Source organism: Gastrolobium bilobum, unplaced genomic scaffold, assembly GCF_033153095.1.
Source record: "Gastrolobium bilobum isolate Gb01-03AN ecotype WA unplaced genomic scaffold, APGP_CSIRO_Gbil_v1 utg12919, whole genome shotgun sequence".
Classification (NCBI taxonomy): domain Eukaryota; kingdom Viridiplantae; phylum Streptophyta; class Magnoliopsida; order Fabales; family Fabaceae; genus Gastrolobium; species Gastrolobium bilobum.
Genome location: NW_026896054.1, coordinates 152,064 through 164,500, shown reverse-complemented (window position 1 = coordinate 164,500; position 12,437 = coordinate 152,064). Strand labels below are relative to the sequence as shown.

Here is a 12,437-nt window from a genome sequence, read left to right as displayed (position 1 = left end):
ACAGGAGCAACAAAATCGCCCCCAAGCAATCGCATAGAATAATGAAAAGCAGATGTATTTTTTAAAATGTTTAGCAATTCCAATGGAGAAAGTAGCTCAACATTAAATTAGTTGTCAGATTTCAAAAATCAAATTTAAATTTTCAACTCCAAAATTCAAATTTGAATAAGCTGTCTGTCTGCCACTACAACTTATAACAAATCTTTACCATTGATTTGAGTTATGAAATCTTGTTCATCAATTTTCATTGAAAATTAGATTTTCTTTTATATTTTTTTTATTCACTGATTTACCAAAGAAGGAAAGTTTTTAAAATTTTGTAGTGTGAACGCAAAGCTGAAAGTGAAGGAGGAAGTGACACGTCAGTGGACTTGCCAAAGAATAGGTTTGTCTTAGAATATAAGATTGTTGCGCCAAAAATTTATTACAAGTAAACGCTTGTTTAGCCTTCTTAAGACAAGACAATCTAATTTATCAATCAAATTAACTTGATGTAATAAAAGTATTAAAAATGTATATTAATTTATTATTTTAATAAAAATTTCATTAATAATAGGGTAATACTTTTCTTATGTTGTATAAGAGAAGTATTATCTCCTAGGGGTGTTCGCGGGCTGGATTGGATCGGTTTTGGATGCAAAAATCATCTGATCCAATCCTTTCGGTTTGATCATATAATCATCCATTCGATTTGAATTTTTTTTCAAATCCGATCCGATCCAATCCAATTTTTTCGGTTTGGATTGGATCGATTTTCGGTTTTTTGAAAATCCTAAAATTTGTTTCATGGTTATTGTGCAAATAACATCTTTTATATAATAGGCTTTGTAATTTTATTTTTTTTAAATACAAAAGCATCAATAAAAGATAATATAGTTTTTTTTTGGCAATGAGATATGAAGCTCTACACAGTTGAATTTTTGTTGATGAGATGTGATTAGATTTTTTCTTGGGTTTAGTTGATGGGTCTTGGGTTTAGAAATTTTTGGATTATGATTGGGGAAAGATCCAAGTAGGTAGAAGAAAATTAATATATTGGATCGGTTTGGATTTGATCGGTCAACCCATCCGAAAATCGATCCAATCTGTAAGGACCCGCACCGTTAATTAAGGAATTTAATTAATAAATTATGAGAAAATAAGAAATGATTCCATAATTGACCCTAATAATTATTATGAGGCTTTAATAATTATAGTAAGTGAGTAATAATGCTGAAAGTCGTTTTTCGAAAGAAAAGTGCAGATACCGGTTCTGCTAGTCGGTATAAAGTAGTACCGAAAAAGTGTCCCGAAAAATTAAGGTAAGTGCATGATAATTACTAGAATGATATGTAGGACTTGTAAAACGAGTTTCAAGTCCAAATAATGAGAAATGATGCTAGAAACCAGTACTGGCTTGGAAAAGCGCGTACCGAAAAATTGCTCAGAAAAATATGATAAATCTTAGAAAATTGTGTAGTTTCAGATTTCAAAGTTTGGGATTAAAATGCTAAGCGTAGAAATTAAAGTTAATACTGTGTGTTTAAGTGCTTTTGGGCTATAAATACCCTTATTAAGGGCACATTGCCCTAGATACCAGATTTTTGCTACGTGAGTTGTGTTGGTGGCTGACCAGAAACACAGCCTTTGGGTTTTCTCCTTCCTTTTCTTCCTTGATTCTTCACTTTTTCTCTTGTAAACACATTGGGTGAGTGTGAACAATCCTTGTGAGTGAGAAAGAGACTTCATTTCTGAGTTTGGCTTCTGTCTTGAGAGGGTGAGCTTGCTGTTTTCACGTTTTGGGAAGGAGGGAGCTTTCCTTAGGTGTTTTGAAGCTTCAAGGAGCTTCCTTGTTGTGTAAAAGAACCACCTTTGTGCACTATTTTCGTGTACAGTGAGAACAGGACCTTGGAGCTGTTGTGTGAGCTCCAAGAGCACCCTTTTTCTGAGTTTGAGCTTTGGTAAGCTTCATCACCTTTGATCTTGAGTCTTTAAGTTTAAAAATGAAAGCTTGATGCATGTTAAGGCTTAAAGATGATAACTTGTTGTTGGGTAATGTTGAACACACCTAGAAATGCATGTTTAGGTGCTTTAAATCGTTAAAAACCCAACCTTGGAAGGATATCTTCACGAAATGCATTTTCTGCATTCTGTCGTGAAATATCCGGATATGTGCCCGATGAATATCCGGATATGGGTTTTGAGTATCCGGATATTAGATATCCGGATATGGGATTCTGGATATCTGGATATTGAATATCCGGATATGGTCCCGAGGAATATCCGGATATTCTGGGATTTCGCAGAACAGTAGCTGTGTTGTGTGTACAGTAGGCTATTAGGGGTTTGTGGACCCTAGTTTGATGAAGTTGAACTTTTGTATTTAATGGACTAAGCCAGAATCATGGGATTAAGGGCTTGCGGCTTTGTTAGAAGCTTTAAGACTTGAAAACGCAATGAAAAGGCGTTGTCTTTAATTTGTATGCATGTGGTACATGTTTATTGATTTATATTTGGTCCATATCAGATTGTGATCTGCTGTGATTGGACTTTGAGCTTGTGGCATTGGATAGCTGGCTTAGAGGTAAGCTTTCGTGTCCTCGGTTTAGCCATGTTGTGGTTCCACCATGTCCCATGTGGGTATGGTTTATGCATGCTGAGTACATGCTTTTGGATATTTGATATGTTGATTGAACTTTACATGTAATGGCTTTTAATATGCATGTGTTGTTTCATCTTGACGGGAAGCCTGAGTATGTAGCGCCATACAAGACGGTATACCGGGGTGAATGCAAGTGGTACTTGCACGGTGTGTAGGTGATAGACGTATACCTGCATTGTCTCTGGCCAGTAGATTAGTATTGACACACATGACATGATTATCTGCTGCATTGCATTGTTTTAGAAATGATAAATGATAAACTGCTTTTGAACTTATATTGCACATGTAAGTGAGCTTGGGGTGGAAGATCCTTGAGGACTCACTGACTTACTGAGATTTCTAGATTAGAGATTTTACCCCACGTTTGGGGAATGCTTATTTCAGGATCAGGTAGTATGGGCACTGATGCAGGCGGCAGGAGGCCGGAGCTTAGCTGATTATGTTGTTTCTGCTTATTTGTTAGCATGACTGGATATTGATGTTGATTATGTTTTATGCCTTTTATCATTATGTTGTTGTTGAGACTGATGTTGGGCATGTTGCCTTATTTGAGTGAGCATGGGGATTGTCCATGACACTCTCTGTTAGTACTTTTTAGATTGGAGTTGTATAAACTGTTAGATGGTCCGGTCTACATTGTTGTAGTTCCGTGACTAGAGCCACACTTATTTTATCTATGTTATGAGGTATTTCAGTTAGCTGTTTTATTGCAATCACATACAGGCGATATTTTCTTAATTGATTATTAAACAGGTTGGTAATGTTAATGGCATCATAATTGAAAAGAAAAAGTAATTCCGCATTTTAATTAAGCGCAGCATAATACGATATTATGATAACATTACCGGATATATACGGGGTGTTACAAAATCCAATTAAAATTTGCGGTTTTTTTCCGGTTCTCGGTTTTTCGGTTTTTGGTATATTCGGTTATCAGTTTTTCGGTTTCGTCACCGCGGTTTGAATCAGTTTGAGTCGATTGATGAACACCCCTATTATCTCTTACTCAAATAATAATTAGGAGAGAAAAAAAAAGTTGGAGGTGAGAAATAAATTCTTGTGAGAGTCACTTGAAAAATGTGAGTATCAGAGATAACATTTCTCTTATGTAACATAAGAAAAGTATTACCCTTAATAATATTACTATAATATAATAAAAATTATTTTAATATTATTTTCTATTGTTAAAAAATTAAATTGTTATTAAAACACGTATTAAGCCTTTCTTAGAAGTTATATGTTTCTAGGCTTGTTTGGTTAACAGAGTAAAATAAGGGCGAACAAAATAAGAGAATTGAATTAGAATGAAAAATAATATCCATATTTACAAAAAAATAAATAAATAATAATATCCACGATAAGTCTCTTGTTTAAAGCATACTTAATAAGTAACATATTAATATTAAATAAACCTATCTGAATCCAATAGGGTCATGTTGTAACATAAATAAATAAGAATATCTTTAATAATATGTTTTTAAGTAATTTTTCAAATTAATTTTATATCACTTTTTTCTTTTAACTTATTTATATATTAGATTCTGTTTTATTTTTTAAAATAAAACATATTTTAAACAACTTACATAATATCTAAAATAGTATTTTTATTAAATAAATTACTAAAAATAATTAATTGTCGATGTATAAATTTTTTGAATGATACTAATGAAAAAAAATTTAATTTATAATCATGTGCAAATAAAATAATTTTTTTTTTTGGTAAGCTGTGCAAATAAAATAATTTAATTTGGAGGTGATGATGTTTTCTGTTCTCACATAAAAATATATGAAGCTATTTGAGAGAAGAAGGGAGAAAGAGGAAAAAAAATTAATCACCCACTTTCATGTGAGTACAAAAAAATACAACTATCTAAAAAAACATTAATTCCTTTTAGGGAAGTTGCAAGTTGTACATGACAATTTTGAGAAGATTTTAATTTATTAAAATTTCTTTAAAATAATTTATTAAAGATTTTAATGTTTCTACTTTTATGGTAAATTTTTTTTATCTGTCACGCTTACATAAAAGTGAATGAATTCTATTGTAAAGAGAAAAAGAAGATATTAGTAGGATTCACTCACTTTTACATGAGTATGACATGGAAATTTTTTCCTTTATTAATACCGGAATAAGATAAAACTAGTTAACAAATTAAATTAAATTTCTAAAAAATTAAATAGAAGAAAATATAATAAGTTATCATATCGACCAAAGTGGCCTCAATATCAAAAGCAACAGAACTATTAACAAATTGAGATTCTGAATCCGGATAAAAGCTAGGTTAAATAAGCAAGCTATTGTTTACCAAAAAAAAAAAAAAAAGGGAAGCTATCACTGAGCATTGAAACCCTGTCTTAAATTTTGAAGAGTACAACGTATTGTAAACAGAGAAACCAGAAGAGAGAGAGAAAAGAGAAAGGAAAGTAGTTCTATGTTATTACTGAACATTTCAGAAAATGAGTTTATACAAAAAGCAACTGAAGCACTTAAAAAATAAATAATTACAAAATTATTACTATTAATTTACGTCACTATATCATTTTTTTTTTCTCACACCGAAAGGATCCATTTCCCAATTCATCAAAAGTACATTGGTCAAACAGATTGATCCGTGGTCAGACCTGTTTCGATACTTCTAAACAAACGTATAATTATGTTTTTAAGACGGTTTAAAACATCTTTAATTTTAAAAATTATTTGTGGTAGGTTTAAGTTTTTAAAGTTAAACCAGTTATATATTTTTTGTTATTAAGTTCGAATCATATTCTAAGTAATTAATAATTGATTTAATGTTAAATAATATCTTAAATTTTATAATTATTTTGAGAATAAATAATAAATAATAAAATATTCTGATTTAAACGAACAATTATCCTACGAGTAACATACTAAAACAATTTATAATTTATTTCGGCTAATTTAAATTAATGGAAAAAATGTGTGTTATTTTAAAGGATCTAAAATTGTATCATTTTAAAAGAAAGAAAAAATAACTAAAAAAATAGAAGAGAATTAACAAAAAAATAAAAATAAAAGTATAAGTGCACCTCTTTATGAAATTAAAAAAATAAAAAGATATAAATTAAATATTTTAAAGGATAAACACTTTTTTTCTATATTAATTGGTAGAAATTTAAAATTAGGGTTATTTGGTCTTGTTAAACTGAGAGGTGAGAGTGAGAGTGTGCCGCTAAAGCTACAGTTTGGGGAAGAAGCAAGCATTTCCGACACCAATGGCAGAACCTACAACGGACCAATTGGCGGAAACTTCAGGTGAGATTGCGAAAGCGGAGTTCTCGGATCGTGTCCCGATCCGATGGATAATTTCTCGGCCGGACGGTGGGGCGGGGCTGGCGGGGAAGACGGCGAGGGTAGGCGGTTGGGTCAAGACCGGAAGGAAGGCCGACAAGGACGCATTCGCATTTTTGGAGCTCAACGACGGTTCCTGTCCCGGTAACCTCCAGGTCATCGTTGAAGCTTCCCTCGGTGACCTTTCCCAAGTTGTCCCCACCGGAACCTGCATCGTCGTCGACGGCCACCTGAAACTCCCTCCTTCCGGCACCAAGCAGAAGATAGAGCTCCGCGCCGATAAGCTCATCCACGTTGGTCCCGTCGATCCCGGCAAGTACCCCTTGCCGAAGATGAGACTCACCCTCGAGTTCTTGCGAGACTTCGTTCACCTTCGTTGTCGAACCAACACGGTAAATTAAATCCAATACTCAATACATACTCATTCATTCTCACTAATCATGCTTCTTGATTATTGTTATTAACAGCTGTTATGAACTCTGAATTTCACTGACATATAGGCTCTGTACTGTACTGTAGTATAACAGAGAGGTAACAGAAAGCTAACAACTAACTGTAGTATAACAGAGAGGTAACAGAAAGCTAACAACTAACTGTAGTATAACAGAAAGGTAACTCACACACACACACACACGTAACTAACTATGCAACTAAATCAGAAGCAACAGCAGACTCATTATTACTAATATGTAATAACGGCGGCATCTGAATAATATTGCAGATATCTGCAGTTACTCGAATCAGAGATGCACTTGCTTATGCGACGAAAACATTTTTCCACAAGCACGGGTTTCTTGAAGTGCCCACGCCGATTATCACCACGAGTGATTGTGAGGGTGCTGGTGAGATGTTTCAAGTCACAACTTTGATTAATGAAGTGGAGAAATTGGAGAAGGAGCTGATACAGAACCCTCCTCCGACGGAAGCTGACGTAGAAGCTGCCAGGCTTGTTGTTAAGGAGAAAGGGGAGATTGTTTCCCAATTGAAGTCTGCTAAAGCGAGTAAGCAGGAAATTAGTGCTTCTGTGGATGAACTTAAAAAAGCAAAGGAGAATCTCTCCAAGGTGGAGGAGAGATCTCAAGTTAAACCCGGCATTCCTCACAAGGATGGAAAGGTGGACTATGCCCGAGATTTCTTTGCCCGTCCAGCGTTTCTCACTGTTTCGGGCCAACTTCAAGTTGAGTCCTATGCTTGTGCTCTTGGTAGTGTGTATACCTTTGGCCCAACATTTCGCGCGGAGAATTCTCACACTTCAAGGCATTTGGCGGAATTTTGGATGGTAGAACCAGAAATTGCCTTTGCTGACTTGAAGGTATATGAATATTTAACTCGTTCTCAAATCTCAATAGTTTCATGTTTGTCGCTATATTGGTATATTTATCTGTTCAATGTCAATTCAAATGTTTAATTTTAAACTTACCTTGAACTGCATACTTCATCTAGTCCTATGTAGGTTGCTTTTGCATTTCTTGTGGCAGAAGATAATGAAGTTCACTGTTTTGCATTATTGTGTAGGATGACATGAACTGCGCTGAGGCATACGTGAAATTTATGTGTCAGTGGTTGCTTGACAATTGCTTAGAAGATATGGAGTTTATGGCTGATAAGTTTGATAAAGGTTGCATTGATCGTTTGAAAATGGTTGCTTCCACTCCCTTTATTCGAGTTTCGTATACAGAGGCAGTGGAAATTCTAGAGGAGGCCGTGAAGAATGGTAAGAAATTTGACAATGAAGTGAAATGGGGGATTGACTTGGCATCTGAGCATGAAAGGTATTTTTTCAGTTTGTGTTTTCAAGTTCTTGTTCGTATTGACTTGGGGAAAATGATGTCTAGGGGTCATTGTGTTATGCAGATACCTTACAGAGGTAAAGTTTCAGAAGCCTGTAATTGTCTATAACTATCCAAAAGAAATCAAAGCATTCTACATGCGGCTCAATGATGATTCTAAAACAGTGGCTGCTATGGATGTCCTTGTGCCAAAGGTTTGTATCCTGTATATTTGATGTTGTTGCCTGGTTACTGATTATATATCTAGTTACCCAACTGGCCTTTTTTGTTGGCAAAATAAAAGTGTGTAAATAATTTCAGGTTGGAGAGTTGATTGGTGGAAGCCAAAGAGAAGAGCGTTATGATGTCATTCAGCAAAGGTTCGTAATATGTCTGTTTATAATATATGGCATATAAATGTGATCTCTTTCCTCTGCCAATTTATATTATTTTTATATTGCAGAATAAAGGAGATGGGTCTGCCTCTTGAGCCATATGAGTGGTACCTTGATCTGAGGCGGTATGGAACTGTGAAACATGCTGGATTTGGTCTTGGCTTTGAACGGATGATTCTTTTTGCCACTGGCCTGGAAAATATTAGAGACGTGATTCCCTTCCCTCGTTATCCTGGCAGAGCAGATCTATGATCGTGATTACCGATCTGCAAGTGGCTATTACAATTTATTCCAGAAGTAGTTGAGTCAAAAATTAGAAGGAAAAGTATTTGTCTTTTCAAACGGACACAAAGTTATGTCCTTTCATTTCTTATAGCTATGTACTCTGGGAACTATATAGTTATAATATTAAAGTTTTTCTTTTTCTTTCCATATCTAAAAAGTGTCTGGAGAGAGAGAGAAAAAAAAAACTTTAATATTATAACTATGTATTTCCCGGTACATAATTATAAAGGGGTGAAATGACATAACTTTGTGTCCTTTAAAAGAACATTCACTATATCCAAAATCATAGTATAAAAATTTATCTTGTAGTTTGGTTTTTAACCCAGAGTTACGTTCATGGTTATTCTTTCCCTACCTACATCCTATTGAAAGAATACTGAGTTTTATAAATTTAATCAAATTATTATTTTGAATTCTGTATTGCTTTTCATTCAATTGTAGAGGTGTACTGTTGATTTTAGGTGTATTGTTTGAGTTGTTGCAGAATCCCTATAATTAAGGTAGTGTAGTTTCATGAAATGCTGGATTTTGTGAATTTTTAATAATTAACTTCATCTACCTAGCAAAAAGTATGAACGTTTGATACAGTGAAAATATACCAAATTGGTGAGCCGTAATGGCAATGAACTTCGGCAGTCTTCAAACAAAATTTGGTATTATTATAAAGGAGAGGGTTATACTTACAAAATTTGTTTATAAATTCTTACTAATTTAATTATATATTTTGGAGAATACACATTCAAGTATTTGCATTATTTAGAATATATAATTGAATTTGTAAACAAAAAATTATAATTTGACCCTATTATACAATATAAAATATCATTAAGAAGCATTCCAAATTGAAGGGGTATAAGTATAACCATCATATAACACAACTGAAGTGAGCACAAGGAGAGAGACTTTTTTAATGTGCTTCAGGAGCACACTTTTATTTGATGGTCCTTTATAAAAAAGAGAAATTTTCTTTCCATTTATACTCTTCCTTTTAAATCTTCTTCCAATCTTTTTTTCTTTCTAATTTTGGAAATGGACCACAAGGTCCCGCTCATACCAAATGAGCTGCTCATACCAAATGAGCTCCACAAGGAGGAGTACAATATGGAAAAAGGAGTATTATTTTTGCAATTGTGGTAGAAATAATACTTTTGCCACAAATAATACTTCTGTTATAGACAAAAAAAAATAAAAGTATTCCCTCTCATCAAAACATTCTCTTTGATCTCGTATTGTGTCTGTTGTATTCCTGCCACAAGTATTATTCATAAATAATACTCCAAGAAACGGTAATTGGAGTTTCTCTACACAGTTGACACCTTCATTGGAGTTACTGAACTAACCTTAAAAAAAAAAACACAACCACGATTCCTTTCTTTCCGCTGCATCATGTTCCCCGCCATTTCTCTTCCAACCAACATAACTGTCAAAACGAACATAACTGTCACTTCCACACCCAGAGCCACAAACACTCACAAACACCAAACAAAACCTTTCAATTCAACCCTAAAATCTCTCTGCAAATTGGGCAAATTGAACGAGGCGCTTCGCCTCATCGAATCCTCAAAGCTCACATCCAATGAAGAAGATATATCTCTCCTCCTCCATGCCTGCATTTGCAGAAGGTCATTGGAACATGGCCAAAAACTCTACCTTCACTTGCTTCGCTCTCAAGACACAATCTTGGAGAACCCCATGTTGAAGAGCAAGCTCATCACGCTGTACTCTGTTTGTGGCAGAGTCGATGAGGCTCGCCGTGTGTTCCAAGACGGAATTGGCGATGAGAACCTACCAGAATCGGTGTGGGTAGCTATGGCTATTGGCTATTCGAGAAATGGGTTTTTCAAGGAAGCATTGCTTCTTTACCGTGAGATGTTGTCACGGTGTGTTCAGCCCGGCAATTTCGCTTTCTCCATGGCCCTCAAGGCCTGTTCTGATTTGGCTGATGCATTGGTAGGCAGAGCAATCCATGCCCAAATCGTGAAGCATGATGAAGAAACTGATCAAGTTGTGAACAATGCGCTTTTGAGGTTCTATGTGGAGTGTGGGTGCTTTGATGATGTCCTAAGGGTGTTTGGGGTAATGCCTCAACGAAATGTGGTGTCTTGGAACACTTTAATTGCGGGTTTTGCTGGTCAAGATAGAGTGTTTGAGACACTTGATGCTTTTAGGGTTATGCAGGGAGAGGAAATAGGGTTCAGTTGGATTACCCTTACAACATTGTTGCCAATCTGTGCTCAACTCACTGCACTTCATACTGGGAAGGAGATACATGGACAGATTTTGAAGTCCAGGAATAAAGCTGATGTACCTTTACTTAACTCACTGATGGACATGTATGCCAAATGTGGAGCAATTGGTTATTGTAAAAAAGTATTTGACAGAATGCACAGCAAGGATTTGACATCATGGAATACAATGCTGGCTGGATATTCAATCAATGGGCAAATAGAAGAAGCGATTGCTTTGTTTGATGAAATGATAAGATCTGACATTAGACCAGATGGTATTACCTTTGTTGCCTTACTGTCAGGTTGTAGCCATTCAGGGCTAACTAGTGAGGGGCAAAGATTGTTTAATGTGATGGAAGATTATGAGGTGAATCCATCTTTAGAGCATTATGCTTGTTTGGTAGACATATTAGGCAGGTCGGGGAAACTTGATGAGGCATTAAATGTGGCAGAAAATATTCCAATGAAACCAAGTGGCAGCATTTGGGGATCATTGCTTAACTCGTGCCGGCTTTATGGTCATGTTTTTCTTGCAGAAACAGTTGCGGAGCGGTTGTTTGAAATCGAACCTAACAATCCAGGAAATTATGTGATGCTTTCAAACATATATGCAAATGCTGGGATGTGGGAAGGTGTTAAGAGAGTTAGGGAAATGATGGCCATAAGGGGCATTAAGAAAGATGCTGGATGTAGCTGGATACAGATAAAGCATAGAATTCATACATTTGTTGCCGGAGGGAGCTATGATTTTCGTAGTTCTGCTGAGTATTTGAAAATTTGGAATGAGTTGTCAAATGCCATTAAGGACTCAGGATATATCCCTAACACAGATGTCGTTCTTCATGATATAAATGAAGAGATGAAGATAATATGGGTTTGTGGGCACAGTGAACGGCTTGCAGCTGTATTTGCACTCATCCACACTGCTGCTGGAATGCCAATCAGGATTACTAAGAATCTTCGGGTTTGTGTCGATTGTCACTCATGGATGAAGGCTGTTTCAAGAATTACTAAGAGACTAATTGTATTAAGAGATACGAATCGGTTCCACCATTTTGAAAAAGGTACTTGTTCTTGTAAGGACCATTGGTGACAAAGGTCATCATGTATTATCATTATTCATTGTCACTAACTCTAGATTTTATCAACTACTGATGTTTTGCAAGTTACTGTTTTAGTTTAGTCACAAACATTGCTCAAGAATTTTGCCTGACATTGTTAATTTTTGCGTAAACTCAAGCTGTAGACACAACAAGCAATTCCCAGTACCCGTCGGCAACTCAAAAGCTAGTTATAGAGAGAATGGATCCTATCACGTGTAGAAGTTAAATTTTTAACTTTCTTCTGATCCTAGTCTTATAACTGCCAATTGACACAAGTGAAATACTACTTCATTTGTTCAGTTGATTTCATTCAAACGGTTTCCGATGTTTTCCCTTCACACTGTAAAAACCAAATACAAAAGAAAATCCCTAAAACCATTCCCAATCCGACAACCAAAATAAAATGAGGGCGTTTAACGTGGTTAGTGGTTACACACCATGGTTCTTAATAGGATCATAATATCAAATTTCCCGAATCAAGAAAAATTTGTTAATGCCGATGGACTATGATAAGGGTGTTAGACTTAATGTTACATATCATAATGAACGTTGAACTTACAAAATCTAAGATTCTTGACAATTTATAAAAGCTAAGATTCTCAAACCAGCACTGTCCTGAAATCTATCATAAAAATTTATTTCGGATTTTGTACCAGATTACATTTTGACATAGTATCTACTCAACATTAAAAGAGTTATGAGAAAT

General features: G+C 35.1%; 2 protein-coding genes across 2 annotated transcripts; both read left to right on the top strand.

Moving 5' to 3' along the window:
- Nucleotides 1-5,823: 5,823 nt before the first annotated feature.
- On the top strand, nt 5,824-8,790 carry LOC133297493 (asparagine--tRNA ligase, cytoplasmic 1-like). Its single transcript, XM_061496656.1, has 6 exons — nt 5,824-6,343; nt 6,673-7,263; nt 7,467-7,723; nt 7,806-7,935; nt 8,042-8,100; nt 8,184-8,790. Exons 1-6 carry the CDS (start codon nt 5,876-5,878, stop codon nt 8,365-8,367), a joined length of 1,689 nt encoding a protein of 562 aa, XP_061352640.1. The 5' UTR covers nt 5,824-5,875; the 3' UTR covers nt 8,368-8,790.
- A 923-nt stretch (nt 8,791-9,713) lies between these two features.
- On the top strand, nt 9,714-11,735 carry LOC133297509 (pentatricopeptide repeat-containing protein At3g14330). Its single transcript, XM_061496676.1, has one exon. The coding sequence runs from the start codon at nt 9,787-9,789 to the stop codon at nt 11,719-11,721; it is 1,935 nt and encodes a 644-aa protein (XP_061352660.1). The 5' UTR covers nt 9,714-9,786; the 3' UTR covers nt 11,722-11,735.
- The last annotated feature ends 702 nt before the right edge of the window (nt 11,736-12,437 follow it).